Source organism: Sporisorium graminicola, chromosome SGRAM_11, assembly GCF_005498985.1.
Source record: "Sporisorium graminicola strain CBS 10092 chromosome SGRAM_11, whole genome shotgun sequence".
In the NCBI taxonomy this organism is placed as follows: domain Eukaryota; kingdom Fungi; phylum Basidiomycota; class Ustilaginomycetes; order Ustilaginales; family Ustilaginaceae; genus Sporisorium; species Sporisorium graminicola.
The window spans coordinates 619,961-634,465 of record NC_043721.1 but is presented as its reverse complement, the minus strand read 5'-3'; the positions used below and the strand labels follow the sequence as shown (position 1 = coordinate 634,465).

At 55.6% G+C, this 14,505-nt stretch overlaps 6 protein-coding genes across 6 annotated transcripts; 2 read left to right on the top strand and 4 right to left on the bottom strand.

The window, feature by feature from the left end:
• Positions 1-818: 818 nt before the first annotated feature.
• Positions 819-2,150, top strand: EX895_001521 (uncharacterized protein; the record flags this gene model as incomplete). The annotated part of the gene is made up of 1 exon (XM_029882120.1): positions 819-2,150. One exon carries the CDS (start codon positions 819-821, stop codon positions 2,148-2,150), a length of 1,332 nt encoding a protein of 443 aa, XP_029741721.1.
• Positions 2,151-3,845: 1,695 nt separating this feature from the next.
• Positions 3,846-4,898, bottom strand: EX895_001520 (uncharacterized protein; the record flags this gene model as incomplete). Its single annotated transcript, XM_029882119.1, has 1 exon — positions 3,846-4,898. One exon carries the CDS (start codon positions 4,896-4,898, stop codon positions 3,846-3,848), a length of 1,053 nt encoding a protein of 350 aa, XP_029741720.1.
• An 836-nt stretch (positions 4,899-5,734) lies between these two features.
• Positions 5,735-6,584, top strand: EX895_001519 (uncharacterized protein; the record flags this gene model as incomplete). The annotated part of the gene is made up of 4 exons (XM_029882118.1): positions 5,735-5,747; positions 5,844-5,916; positions 6,028-6,271; positions 6,423-6,584. 4 exons carry the CDS (start codon positions 5,735-5,737, stop codon positions 6,582-6,584), a joined length of 492 nt encoding a protein of 163 aa, XP_029741719.1.
• A 325-nt stretch (positions 6,585-6,909) lies between these two features.
• Positions 6,910-7,608, bottom strand: EX895_001518 (uncharacterized protein; the record flags this gene model as incomplete). Its single annotated transcript, XM_029882117.1, has 1 exon — positions 6,910-7,608. The coding sequence occupies one exon, from the start codon at positions 7,606-7,608 to the stop codon at positions 6,910-6,912; it is 699 nt and encodes a 232-aa protein (XP_029741718.1).
• Positions 7,609-8,899: 1,291 nt separating this feature from the next.
• Positions 8,900-10,918, bottom strand: EX895_001517 (uncharacterized protein; the record flags this gene model as incomplete). The annotated part of the gene is made up of 1 exon (XM_029882116.1): positions 8,900-10,918. One exon carries the CDS (start codon positions 10,916-10,918, stop codon positions 8,900-8,902), a length of 2,019 nt encoding a protein of 672 aa, XP_029741717.1.
• A 1,011-nt stretch (positions 10,919-11,929) lies between these two features.
• EX895_001516 (uncharacterized protein) lies at positions 11,930-14,275 on the bottom strand (the record flags this gene model as incomplete). Its single annotated transcript, XM_029882115.1, has 1 exon — positions 11,930-14,275. The coding sequence occupies one exon, from the start codon at positions 14,273-14,275 to the stop codon at positions 11,930-11,932; it is 2,346 nt and encodes a 781-aa protein (XP_029741716.1).
• Positions 14,276-14,505: the final 230 nt, after the last annotated feature.

Below are 14,505 nucleotides of genomic sequence, written 5' to 3'. Positions count from 1 at the left end.
CCTAACCCTAACCCTAACCCTAACCCTAACCCTAACCCTAACCCTAACCCTAACCCTAACCCTAACCCTAACCCTAACCCTAACCCTAACCCTAACCCTAACCCTAAACCCTAAGAGTAGGTTTTGCGCCACAGCGCACTATTTCACGTTATGCAAAGGGCGCAAAACCTACTCCAGGCGGGGACGGGAAGAAGGACTCCACAACGAGCAGGAGGGAATCTGTACCCATTGTGCAACCCGCGCTCGCCATTGCCGGTGTTCTAGCGCGCTGTGCTGTGTCGGTTCAAGTGGGACGCGGGCGAGGAACGGCGTTTGGAACAGTGGGGCCGCCTTCTTTTGCGTCGGCCCGTCTTCAAGAGTCTCTTGCAGGAAATGACGGAACCAATCAAAAAAGACTCCTTCTGCTTCTCCGCAATTTGAATGACACTTTTGCCGAGCTGCCTACCCCGCAAATTTTGGGTCCGGATTCGGGGTTAAGCTGTCAAACCCCGTCACCTATGAACCTGCAAACCGTGTTAGGCAGTCTTCCCCGCAAAACGAAAAAAGGTCTCAGAATTCTTCGGCAGCAGAGTGCTCGTCACCGCAAGCATCCAGCTCATGCAATCACCTTCCAGCCTCCACCTCGGATGTAAGAGAGCGGAGATAGCCTTGTGTCTGATGATTCTTTCTACGACTCTTGTTTCACCAAGCAATTCTCGATCATGGGTTTTCGTTGATAGTCGGAGAAAGTGGCAGTCAGAATGTATATAACTTTTCGAATTTGGCTGGGATGCCGGAACCCTTAACACACTTGCAAAACTTCCTGAACCTTCATCATCATGTCGCAAATCAAGTATCAGCGAGGTTTCGGCAATCATTTCGTTTCCGAGGCCAAGCCTGGTGCCATCCCTACCCTCGGACATTCGCCACAAAAGACAGCATACGGACTCTACATCGAACAGATCTCCGGAACAGCTTTTACGGCTCCTCGAGCGAAAAACCAACGCTCTTGGCTGTATCGCATTCGGCCTTCAGCTGGTCATGAACCCTTCAGGCCCTATGAGGTGGCTCGTGTGTTGGGATCATTTCATCCGCACTCGCCTGATATCCACCCTACTCCTCAACAGCTGAGGTGGAATCCACTGGTTGAACAGGGGAAAGATGTGGATTTCGTTGATGGTCTAGTGACGCTTTGCGGTGCAGGTGATACGACACTGAAGAATGGTCTGGCCATTCACACATATACTGCTACCAAGAGCATGGTCAACCGAAGCTTCTACAACTCGGATGGCGATTTTCTCATCGTTCCTCAGCAATTACCTTTGCTCATCAAGACCGAGTTCGGACTGCTGGAAGTTCCACCGCTACACATCGCAGTCGTTCAGCGTGGCCTTAAATTCTCGGTCAACTTTGATCCTTCGGTCAACGTTTCCGCTTCCAACCCTGCCTTTGGGTACATTTGCGAGACCTTCAAAGGTCATTTCGAGCTACCTGATCTTGGCCCTATCGGCGCCAATGGACTTGCAAATCCTGAAGACTTCGAAACGCCTGTCGCCACCTACGAGGACACCAACGAAGATTGGCAAGTCATCAACAAATTCATGGGTCGCTTCTTCGAATACTCGCAAGACCATTCCCCGTACAATGTCGTTGCCTTCTCTGGCAACTACGTCCCCTATCGCTATGATTTGACCAAGTTCAACGTGATGGGTTCCATTTCGTATGATCATCCTGACCCATCGATCTTTACGGTCTTAACCTGTCCCACCGACTCTCCCGGTACTGCAGTAGCCGATTTTGTCATCTTTGCACCACGCTGGTTGGTCGCCGAAGACACTTTCCGACCCCCCTTCTTCCACCGCAACTGCATGAGCGAGTTTCTGGGAAACATCGTCGGGGTGTACGACAACGAGTCAGAAGACTCAGGATTTGCGCCAGGAGGAGCATGCTTGCACAACATGAACGCAGCGCACGGGCCGGACGCGGCCACATATACAGGAGCCACCAGCGAGGCACTCGAGCCGCAAAAGGTGGGAGAGGGGGGTATGAGCTTCATGTTCGAATCTGCCTATCAGCTCGCCACTACCAAATATGCTATCGAAGACAGCGGCAAGGTTCAGGTGGACTATCATAAAGGTTGGGCTGGTATCCAGAAGAACTTTCAAGAATGAACACGACCACGGTCTCGGCTCGAGATTTTGCTACAAATTTTAACCAATGACCCAAACACAGAGCAAACGACGGTAGCGATGAGGAGATTGCATGATTGAGTTCCCAGATCCAGTAGAGTAACTCGTTCAGCTGCGCCTTGAGCTTGAATCGGCCAAGGGGTTTTCGGACAGGACCGAGTGACGGAGCGCCAAGACCTTCCGGGCATCGCTTCCATGCATGGAAGCAGGCCAAGACATCTTTTGCATGGGAACAATGCCAAGACGCCGCGTCATATGACACGACACCCCTCCTCCCTCTTCGTCATCTGCTCACTTTCTTTCTTCTATCTTCCGCTCCGCAACTGGGGAGGTTCGCTCGGCCTAGTTCAAACGCAAATGAAAAAGGCTATTATTGAACGACCATGGTTTCGACTTCTCTTCCCAGCTTCTTGCACTTGCAAAGTCCACCTACCCCCACCAAGTGCAGCCAGGTATCCACAGATCATTAAACGAACATGTCAGGAACAGTAGCACAAGGCGCAGTGTGCAACGGCACAACGCTACCACCCTCTACCTCTTTTCAAATTCCCGCAGGACGCCCGTTTTGCGGCTACGTTGGATTCGCACCTTCTTCCTTTGGTAGCTCATCGATTCAGTCGTGCTGTGCCGGCCCGGTATTCAACGGAAGCCAGTACGATGCCAGTGCAGCAGGGGCAGCGGGAACTCGCAAGTATGAAGGTTGCATCGTGTACTGCCAGGTCGCAGAGGAGTACGATGGACGTTTAACAAGCTGGCAGCGCTGCGTTGAACCGCTGCTACCCTCCCTTGCAGGCAATCAATGGACTTGTGATATTGGAAGAAACGAGTCTATCAAAGGTACCGTCACGAACACGTCTCAAACTAGTCAAGGCGACGGCCGAGGTTCTCAGAACGCAGCAAACGTGGTCAAGATGACAGTCTTTAATCAAGTCCTTGCGCTGGCCTTGGCGGTACTGCTTGGCTTACAGTTACTCGTACCTGCCGCCGCAGCGACGACGTTGGCCTGAACGGTCGTTTGAACAATGCATGCTCAAGCCTCCATCTAGGATCCTATCTTGGATCAGGTGATCCTTTCACGGACGCACGCACTCTAGTCCATGCTGCTTATCACCTAGCTTCGCAACCACTTCTTGACGTCAAGTCTAGAACATATGAAATTTACCCTTTTTTATCCAAAGCGCGCCTACAGACTGAGCGTATGCACCAGCATTCTTGTCGTGGTATGAATGAGGTAGAGCCCCGAAACGCGAGATCGAGAAAGTCCAGCGACTCTCTTAAGCATCTTGCTTCCGAACAAGCGCGGTTGCAAATGCCGCATGGACACCGTTGACAAAGGAGGTGGCTAAGCCTCGAGCTGCCTAGTGGCGTCCAAGTGTCGCTCCGCAAAGGGAACGCCCTTCAGTGGCCGACTGCGCTCGACTGTGGACCTTCAGATTCAGGCTTTTTCCTGAGCTTACCGGTGTCGTCAGGAATCTACAAGCTCTAGCTGGACCGCACTTCCGTGTCAGTGTTTCCGGCAAGAACCGAGCCAGGCTCAGTTACAGATCCACGTCTGGGAAAGCGACAACATGCATTTCGACACCGATTTCGGCAGCATAACTCGCAGTCCTTGGGCATGAAGCCTCCGACTTATCGATTGAGGAGTGAAGTTCAAAGTTTATACGCAGGAGCAGCAAGCTATTTCTTGACCTCTGTCACCCAATCGACGAAGTCCTCGACCGTCTGTTGCATAGACTTGAATCTAATACCGAGCACGCTTTCCGTAGCGCTCACATCGAACCTGGTCACCTTGCTTTTGATCTCATCGGCGTTTTCTGGGACCTGCACTCGCTCAAATGGCAGCTGAGACCCACCGTGTGCCTTTGCCCAATTGATCACATCCGCAATCAAAGGTTGATCTCCCACCAAGATGAACCTTCTTCCATTCGCCTCTTCCTTCTCCATAGCCTTGATATGACCCTCAACTGTGTCCTCCAAGTCCACATATGCAGAAGTGGCACGATCCGCCTGCAGCGGCCTGGTCGTCAATGCCTGCCAGAACATTCCATTGGTCCCGGTCAAGTCGACACCCTTGGTCGCAGACCTGCCAATCACAAAGGCAGGATGGACCGTGGTCAAAGCGAAGGAAGGCTTGTTCTCAGTCGTAAAGTCCCAAGCAGCTTTTTCGGCAAGCTTCTTGGACGCTGCGTAGACTTGCATGGCAGCCTTAATGTAGTCTTCAGCGTTGCTGACATCGAGTTGAGCACCGAGGGCGATGGCTTGATCGTAAGTGACAGGGTTCCAATCCGATTCGGTGAAGGTGCCACCCTGGTTGGCGCGGGCTACGTCCATGATACTTGCGATGGAAGCAGTGAGTACAATCTTGCGCACTGTCGAGGTGGCATGATTCGCGTCTCGGATGAGACTTAGAGTACCTGCAACGGCCGGGTCGAGGAAATCGCGCTTGGCATCGGTTTTCCCCTCGCCAGGTATCGGCGAGGCCATGTGGAAGACGTGGGTAGCACCTTGCAAGGCATCTCGAAAGGCGCCAGAGGCAGTGATGTCGCCGACTATAGCAATCTCGAGTGAGCCCTTTGCGCCTGGTGAAAGCATGTCTCGCAATGCCTCGCCCGCTGCCTCTCGACGCACGGTGGCCCTAACGTGAGCACCGTCATCTACGAGTCTCTTGACGAGTGCAGAGGCGATGTAGCCATTCGCTCCGGTAACTAGGTAACGCGGCTGTTGCGACATTGTCTTTACAAAATTACGCAGATGCAGTGTAGAGCGCCCTGGAGTTTCCTGGCCTGCTTGACAGTAGTAGAGGGGAGCACAAATATCAGCTCAGATGCGAGACGGGGTTTCCTCGCGCACGACCTCCTCCTTATAAGTCTAAGCCTTGCGGCGACGCTCGCATAGCATACAGTATAGTACTTGGTCGGGATGAGCACGGCAACATCTGCTGTGCACAAGGCCGTTCCGTGTCGGCGACGCGCACGAAGTATTTCCACCAAGCATAGTCCCGCAATGGTAGTGGCACTTTTTGCTGTCAACCCTTTCTTTGCTCGGCAATATCTAATATAAATCTTGCCCTTTCGAAAATTTCCGAAGGAGTTACCGGCAATTGTTACAAGGCCCTCATGACAGAAGGCAGAATAGATATTGTCGGCCACGTGGACAATCCTGCTCAGCATTAAACGGCTCAACCAATCTTCCTCGATCCGGAGTCCGGAACCTCGGTACCTACAGAAGCAGCGGAACGTAGTTAATCCCGCCCTGAATGTGCGGTACATCGACCAACACGTGTTCTAGGTTCCTCGAGTCATTCACAATGCCCCTCGACTCAAGTCGCGAGATATTTCCGCCAAGCTCTGAGAAGCGTGCACCTTGGTCTTATACCTCCTTGTTCGCTCCTTCGCAAAAGGCGAAGCGAGAGTTGGCGTGGGGTCGTGCTCAAGATATAAAGAGAGATCGGGTCCAACAACTTTGTCTCCGTACAGCAAGCATATCTGCTCCGCACCGGCACGGCAAACCAACACATCCTCCACTGCTTCACACCTCGAATCAGACTTCCAGAGCGATTTGCGACAATGCCGCTGCATCGTAAGTTCAGCTGTTGTAGCACATGATGGGGCGCTGCTTGATGTAGAGACTCATCACTTTCATTGAGCTTCTATTTGGCCTGGTAATGGGGGACAGGTATTTACACGCCAAAGCACTTCTTCACTAAAGAGGAGAAGAGGGAACTTGTCGAAAGCGTCACAAGCTTATAGTAAGTGTTGCATCGTGCTTGATTGCCGACTATATTCCAGATAGACAGGAGAATGACTGATCCAGATATATATTTGTTTGCTGGATGCTCGACTATCGATGGCCTCAACAGCGTGCGTATGGGTCTGCCACCCTTTCTCGTCAACGTCCTATTCATACAGCTTGAGGATGATGATTTCTACATTGGCATGCAGGCTCACAGCGAGCGGGCTCAAGAACAGGGTAAAAAGTTCGTCCGAATTGTCAGTCAACACCTGGCCCGCACCTCCGAGGGAAAGGAACGTCGAATGAAGACGATCGAGAGCCTTGAAGAGCGTTTCCGCACGGTTCTGGAGAGGAAACGATGTGAATGGGAGGTAAGTCTCCGGCACTACAGCAAAGGTCCATACGATGTGTGTCTGGAGTACGAGCAGTGTTGCTGACATTTCTTCTGGTTCTCATCTTCTTAACTTCGCTGTGGTGGTGAATGTGACGAAATCGCAACTGCAACGGTGACCACGGAAACAGATTCATATCGAGGAGCCCCCCGCCGATCTATGGCACCTGAGCGGCTTCAGATATCCCGCGCCAGGCACATCGGCCGAGGCCGAATGGGTCTCTGCCAACAAGGCAGTGGCGTACGAGGGTTCGTCTATGGCCGATCATCTTGCTCAAAAAGCTGCCCTCTGACCGGAACTTGCATGACAGCCTCCATCGCTCTCGGTCTAAGAACGGTACGTGTGGACGAGCATCATTGTCATTAGACACACAGAAGCTCCGAATGTGTAGGACTGGCAGGCAATCTCATAGCAATTATATTAGTCGTGGTCCTGGATTCCAAGCAGAGGTGGTATGGTGGTTGGTCATCTCGTTACGGGAGTGCGCCAAACACTGAACCCGTTCGAATCTTGCATGCACTTTGATCGATCTCGAACGACTTGGCTCCAGCCAGCAGACGAAGAAGTCGCAGTGTGGAAATGACGCCGAGAAGAGAGGAACCGGAGCAGCGTGATTATCAAGCATATGCGTAAGGACCGCCTTTCTCGAGACCACGCTGGAACGCGGGACGAGCGTGAATCTTCCCTACATAGGTCTTGATCGATGCTGGAAGGTTCGAGATGCGGCCGGAGAGCGCGGCTTCGAGTGGGAAGGCCATCTGGAAATCGGCGGCGGTGGGGTTGCCGTCCTTGTCGCCACCAGCAATCCAGGCATTGCCACCATCGCACTTCTTGTCGAGCTCGTCGGCGACAAACCCGGACTTGCGCTTGAGATCCGGATCGAGGAAGGCCGAGTTGACATTGCTGACGATGGCGTTCCCGATAGGTCGTACAAAGAACGGCATCTTGGGAGGAATCATGCTGAACACGAGCTTCATGACCAGCGTCGGCATGAGCGAGCCTTCGGCAAAGTGGTTCCAGAAGACGTCGTCGTCGATCCGGTCAGGGTTAGCAGGTACGAACCTGCCTTGTCCGTAGTGGCGAATGAGATAGTCGACGATGGCACCAGACTCGGCGACGACATTGTTCTTGCCGTTGTTGGTGTCGGTGATCAGCGGCGACTTGCCCGTGGGGTGGACGGCCAGAAGCTCGGGTGGCGCGGTACCCTGAGCGGTTCGAGCGTAGTGCTTAATCTCGTAGTCGATGCCCATCTCCTCGAGCAACCACAGGATGCGCTGACTGCGCGAGTTGTTCAGGTGGTGCACGATAATGGTCATGTTGCTAGCGATGGTATTGATGATGTTGAGGATTAAGGGACGTCAGGAGGCAAAGGCATGGTTCAAAAGGTCACCTGTTCCACTTCGCCACCCGGCTTCATACGATTACCGATTGCTCCGTGCGACTTCTGCGCGCGTTTGGTTAGCACAGATAAAAAAAGGTCCAACTGTTAGGTCACCCTGCTCGATGCAAAGCTGGCCAAAGCTTCAACGCTTTCCTTCCTCGACAGCGATCATCACGGTAAATATTCCAAATTTTGGAACAACACAAAATGAGTAGGACGTCGAGAAAGCGAAGAGATATGGACAGTGAAGATGCATTTGAGAAAAGAGTATCTACATGAACAAAGAGCAGGCTGGACCGAATGGAGGACGAGGGGCAAACCACGGCCATGCCATCCCGAACTAAGAAACGGGTGGCCACTACAAGTACACACGATGCTGAAAAGTGAGTTGAAGGCCCGAATCGATCGATGATGAGGGTCGAGACGGGTAAGTATGAGTCAAGCAGACAATTTGACGTGATGAAAGGAAGAAGAGGTAGGGGTATCGGGTGAGCCAGAGTCGAAGACAGGTCACGATGCTTCTGAGTGGGCGTCGGGAAACATCGACTCGAGTCGAGTATGTAGGGCGGACCTATTCTTGCAGACCAGAGAAGAGCCAAAGCTGGGGATGGGCGTGCGCACCGAATAAGAGTCGATGCGATATGGGAGGGCTGTCTGCGAATGAGGCCGTACTACGTTGCGAGGGAAAAACGATTGCTTGCATGGTATCTTGATGTTGGAACTTATGTATGCGTGACTCTCTAAGTGATGCAAAGGTGGATGCAGATTAACGGGAACCAGATGAGAACCACTCGGTAAGAGTCGAGTCATGGTCTACAGCACAGACTAGTGCTGCAAGGACCAAGACGGAAAAAATTGTCAAGCCGAACAGCGCCTCGATGCGCTGCTAGCTTACAGAGACCATGCAAAGGCTTGTGTGGGAAAAGGTTTCCCCCAAATTGCAGGAGCAGATCGAGCCCGAGAGATCGACCGTGCTGTGACCACAACAAGGGAGAAGAAAGAAGTGAAGAGATGCGACGAGAGAAATTGTCCGCTATGCTTTTGTTTGGGGGATGTAAACGATGATCGTGCGTTGAGAGAGGCCGGGTGCGAATGGAACGGATGATCGGACAGGAAACGGTCGAGCAGAGAGACAAGATCGAGATCATCACGTCACGGCAGCGAAATTGCACTAAAGGCGTGACGTGCGGACCCATCGGCAGTCGATTTGCACCGAGATGATGCGATTACCACCACGATCCTCCTGAGTTGCCGCCGTAGCTGCCGCCGTTGGAAGCAGGGGGAGGACCGCCGTAGGCAGCAGCACCGCCAATGCCACCACCGTAGCCACCGCCCATACCGCCACCGTAGCCGCCGCCGAAGCCACGACCGGCGCCAGACGAGGGTCCGTTAACGCTACGAGCGTCACGGCTGCCGAACGACGAGGCACCGCCACGGCCGCGACCGCGACCACGACCGCCACGTCCTCCACCACCGCTCGCGCCGAACATGCTCTCGCGGGCCACGGCCTCGAGCCACTGGGGCACCTCCTGGTTGGCCTCCTTGAGCAGGTCGAGCAGGTCGCGCACAATGTTCTTGTTGCCTCGGTTGAAGAAGGCGGTGGCGTGGCCGGTGTTACCGGCACGGCCGGTACGACCGATGCGGTGGACGTAGTCGTCGACGTCCGAGGGAAGGTCGTAGTTGACAACGTGGGTGACGTTAGGGATATCGAGACCACGAGCTGCGACGGCAGTAGCCACCATGATGGGCGTCTTGCCCGATCGGAAGAGCTCAAGGGCACGCTCGCGCTCGCGCTGCGTTCGGTCGCCGTGGATCGAGGTGGCGGCAATGTTGGAGCGGAGGAGGAAGTCGCTGAGCATGTCGGCCATGCGCTTAGTCTCGACGAAGATGAGCGTGAGACCGCCGCTGGGCATCGAGGCGAGCACGTCGAGCAGCACCGAGCGCTTGTCGTCGTCCTCGACATATTCGATCTTCTGTGTGATGTTCTCCGAAGTGGAACCGACACGGCCGACGGAAAGGAAGACGTACTCCTTGAGGAAGTCCTTGGCGAGCAGCTGGATGTCGCGAGGGAAGGTGGCAGAGAACATGAGCGTCTGGCGGTCCATGACGCCAGGCATGTCCTCACCCTCGACGATGCGACGGATCTGGGGCTCGAAACCCATGTCGAGCATGCGGTCGGCCTCGTCGAGTACGAGGAAGCGGACGTTGCTGAGGCTGATGCGGCCACGCTCCATCAGGTCGACGAGACGACCGGGGGTAGCGGCGAGAAGATCGCAACCGCGCTCGATCTGGCGGAGCTGAGAGCCAATGTCGGCACCACCGTAGACGACGGCAGGCTTGACCCAAGATCGGTAGGTGAACTTGCGAGCCTCGTCGTAAATCTGCGAGACAAGCTCACGAGTAGGAGCCAGGATGAGCGTGCTGGGGAACGCCTTTCTGCGGCCGTACCCACCCTGGGCCATCTCGGGCGAGGGGGGAGGAGGACCGTGAGTGAAGAGGGCCGACAGGATGGGGAACAAGAAACCACCCGTCTTACCGGAACCAGTCTGGGCACAGCCCATCAAGTCACGGCCGAGTTCAACGATGGGGATCGAGTACTTCTGAACGGGGGTGGGGTGGGTGTAGCGGGCAAGCTTGATGTTCTCGAGCAGGTGGGCATCGACAGGAGGCGACGTGAACTCAGTGACAGGGTCCGGAACGTCACGGCCGCTGGCCTCGACGGGAATGTCACCGTACTTGTCAAAGTTGATACCGGTGCTCTGGTGGAGACCGTCGCCGGCCTCGCCAAAGAGCTCCTTCTGCAGACGAGCGTTGTGCGGGCCGGGAACGTGCTGGCCGTCCTTCCACTGACCGAAGCCGTCGCTGCGGGGGCCGGCGCCGTAGCCACCACCGCCCGCGCGGGCACCACCGTAGCCGCCACCAGAGGAAGGGGTATCCCAACCACCGGCGCCGCCACGAGGGCCGCCACGGTTGAAGCTGCTGAAGGCGGCAGGAGCGGCAGGGGGGCCATTGTCGTGGCCGTTGCTGTTGAAGGCGGCAGGAGCACGAGGGCTGAACGTAGCAGCGGAAGAGTTGAGCGAAGCGGCCTGCTCCGACTGCGGCTGGCCACGAAGGTGAGGTGGGACGTAGGCCTTGCGAGGAGCACCGCCAGCGGCGCCGTTCTGGACAGACATGTTGGCGAACCTGGACTCAATTCCGGCGGCGCCAGCACCGTTCTGCTGATGTGTGTTGTTTTCGTAAGTCATGATTGGGGGGAGAAAGGGGGGGGATGGTGGCGAGAAGTGAGGAGTAGCAGCAATCTCGTTTAACTATATTCAATTCGATCCAACATTTGGCTCAGTGGCCAAAGGCAAAGAAAAATCCGATACAGCAGACTGCGATTGCGAGTTGTTGTGACTGAGCCAATCTGGTGGACCTTACTCTTCTCTCGCTCCTCTGGCGGGTACAGCAGAACTGCCTGTCGTGTGTGTGTCGGTGTGGTTGGGTGTGGGTGTGTGCCGTCGTTGCTTGGGGCTGAGCAAAGGGGCCACAGTGAGTGGCGCAGCGCAAATTTTTGTCCTTTCTTTCAACTTCTGCACCCTCTCCGTAGGGTTCAGGCGGGAGAGCAGCCAGCTCTGGGAAACTGTCTGCCACAAGGTCCTCTGCTCTCGTGCCCGCGACCTTGTCAGACACGACGCAAAAATCGAACTTTGCGACTGAGAGAGGTTTGGAAATGTTCGAGATATTTGAAAACTCGTTCACCCCTCATTCTTGAAATCGGAAAATTATGCCTCTACCGATCGTGAATAGCAGACTGTAGCAAAGGTTGAGTACAGAGGAAGCGAGCAACAATACAAAGCTCACCCCGTCGATTACAAATCGAATGTGAGATTCACAACATCAAAACCCGCGCTGTTGCTCAAAGCCACTTTACGCGTCGCGTGCAGAACACAGTCGAGAACAGAGGTGCCCGATATGGATCGATTCAATGAGAGCAGATGCGATACTGTACATAGGTAGCTAAGGATAGAGACAACAGAGAAGAACCTCGAAGGTCGAGAGGGGGAAGAGGAACAGAGGTGCAAAAGGGGAACGGTGACAACGGCAGCACAAACAAAAATAACGTAACAACGACAATGCAAAGGGAACAGACAACAGAACACACTGTACGGGGAAGGGGGAAAGGGGGAAAGAAGACGAAAGAGGAAGGGGAAGAAAGGTCCGAAGGAAGGAAAGTGGGAAGAAGGAAGCGGCATGGTGTGAGGGGCGGCCTGTCTTCAGCAGACCATGTCATACTCGCTACCGCTTTCGTAGAACTCGGAGGCAGGGCTGTCGTAGCCGTTGCTTCCGTGATAGTTCACGCAGGGCGTGGGCGATGCCGAGGCACTAGGGAAGTACGTGCTCGAGTAGATCGAAGATGTCGCCGAGCTCGATGCGGTCGACCATGGCGAGGCCGATGGAGCCGCTGCACCGTATCCTGGTCGGCCACGTTCCGACAAGCGTAGCGCGTGAGGCGTGTGCTTGTGCAGGCTCGATCGCGGCGACGACGGTGGCGATGGACTGGTTTGGGTCAGCACGGGTACAGGCAGGTCGGCTGGGTGGGGCGCCGGCATGCTAGACGTGGGTATGGATTGGCAGCTCATGCGGCGAGGCGCGGACGCCTCTTCCAGACCAGCGCGATTTCTAGGTGGAACCGAAGTGGAGCGACTCGGTGATGCAGACGAAGGGCGCGCTGACGGCATACCCGGGAGCGGAGGCGGAGGTGCATGTCCAAACTTGCTTCGTATCGAGAGAGCCTCGGACGAAAGCGGCTCGGTCTGGGTCGAGGAGAGCCCGGGTCGATTACGCATGTAGTGTGGCAGGTTGCGCTGACGTTCCTGTTGACGCTCGCGCTCCTTCTGATGGCGCAAGCGCGCCGCAGGACTGGTTACTGAGCCTGGTCCTAGCGTCGAGTCTGACTCAGCACCGCAGGCAGGTGTACGCTCTTGCGAGGCGGAAATGGCAGCGATGCCGGCATTGTAAGCGTTGTGGTTTTCGGGCTTGGTGGTGCCCTCGGTGCCTGCCACCTTTCTGGGCTTGCATGCAGCCACCGCTGCCCACCTTGCTTCCAAGAGCCCCATCTCCATTTTCATGGTCCTCAGCTCCTCGACATCAGCGGGACTGAGTCGATTATTGACAGGGCAGCTCTTGCGATCGTATTCGACGGGGCTATGGGTACGCAGCTCCTGGGGAGGTCTGCTGCTGAAGCGCACGGATCGACCCCGTGTCGACTCGCGCTCACAGGATGACTCTCGCGTTGACGCGCCCGACTGATGTGAAGACTGCCGTCGGAAACAGGGACGCAGCTTGGTCGGCTTGACCGGCGACGAGTTGCGTCGGCTCGACGATCGCGAGAGACGAGGAGGCGAGGGCTCAGATTCCGTCTGGTGCGGACGTTCCGTCGCTCCGTCGCTTTTCGCTCGCGCTGCCGGTTCGATGTAGGTTTCGGGACGCTTTGCATCCAGACTCGATGCCGTATGTTCTTGCACTTTGACTGCTTCTCGGTCGTCTTTGATGGTCTCGACACTCTCCTCTAGGCCGGTCGCAGCAGCGGTGGGAGCGCTTTCGGCGCTGACGCACGAACACAGCGGTGATGGAATGGTGGGTACCGTGTCAGAGGGGCTCACGCTTCGTGGAGGAGCAAGGGGTGGACCTGAAACCTCGCAAGACCAATCGGAGCCACCCGAGGGGAAGGAGGGCTTGGGCATTACGGTGGTGTTGATGGCCTCGCCGCCTTCTTCGACGATCTCAGAGATGCGCCCCTTTTTGACACGGCGAGGGCGGCGGGCAGCGATCTTGTTGGCATAGTTGTTGAGTAACCACTCGCTGCGCTTTCGACGGGCATAGTCAGATGCAGCTGTACCCTGGGAAGCGGGTCGGTGAGGAGCGTGGCGAGAGGAGTGAGACGAGGCGAGGGCAAGAGCCAAGGCGCTTGCAGGTAGGTGGTCGTGGTCACCGCCATGTGAGCTCGCCCGCTCCGAGTCTGAATCTAGGTCGATGCCAATGTCGAGGGAGCAGAGGCTGCTGGACTCTTCGTCGCATTCACTGACGGTCTCGAGCTCGGGTTCGAGGTCAAGATCCTCAATGTCGGCGAGATCGCCGCGTCGGAAGCTGGACACGCTGGACACGCTGCCTGGACTGTCCGTGAGGCCTTCGCTCATGCTCGGGCTTGCTGGCACACCGAGGTAGCTGTCATAGTTGAGCTGCGAGTCGAGGGAGCTGGAGTTGGACATGGCAAAATGACGGCCGTATCGGCTAGAGGGGCTTGTGGAGAAGGAAGCAGCAGCTGGGAGGTGCATTGGAAGGTTCGAATGCGTGAGACGATCCGCCAGCTTGGATGAAGATGCCGGTGGTGGGAACGAGGAGCCAGGTTTGGATTGAGAATCCTCGTTGATGGCGGGGGTAGCGCTAGGGGAGCTGGAGGAGATGGCGAGGCTGCGCAGACCTTCAGACACAGCGTGGAGACTTGTACTGTTATCGGGAGGTTCTATCGCACCACTCGAGGCGACGGCGGCTGCGTCGTCGCCTCCAGAGGTAGACGCCCCGAGCGCTGACTCGGAGTGAGCTGCAACAACGGATGACATGGTGGCTGACTGAACACAAGAGAGCGTGACAGAGGAGCCAAGATTAGAAGAAGAGGAACACGTTTAGTGCGATGGTATGAGACACGTCGACATTGTATCACCTCCAGGTGCTTGATGTGTTGATAAAGATGGACTACGGAGATAAAGGCCAAGTTGAGAAGAGAGGCTCGGCGAGAAAAGTAGAGATAGAACAAAAGACTAGCTCCGAAAAGCCAAGGCTACGAGAGCAG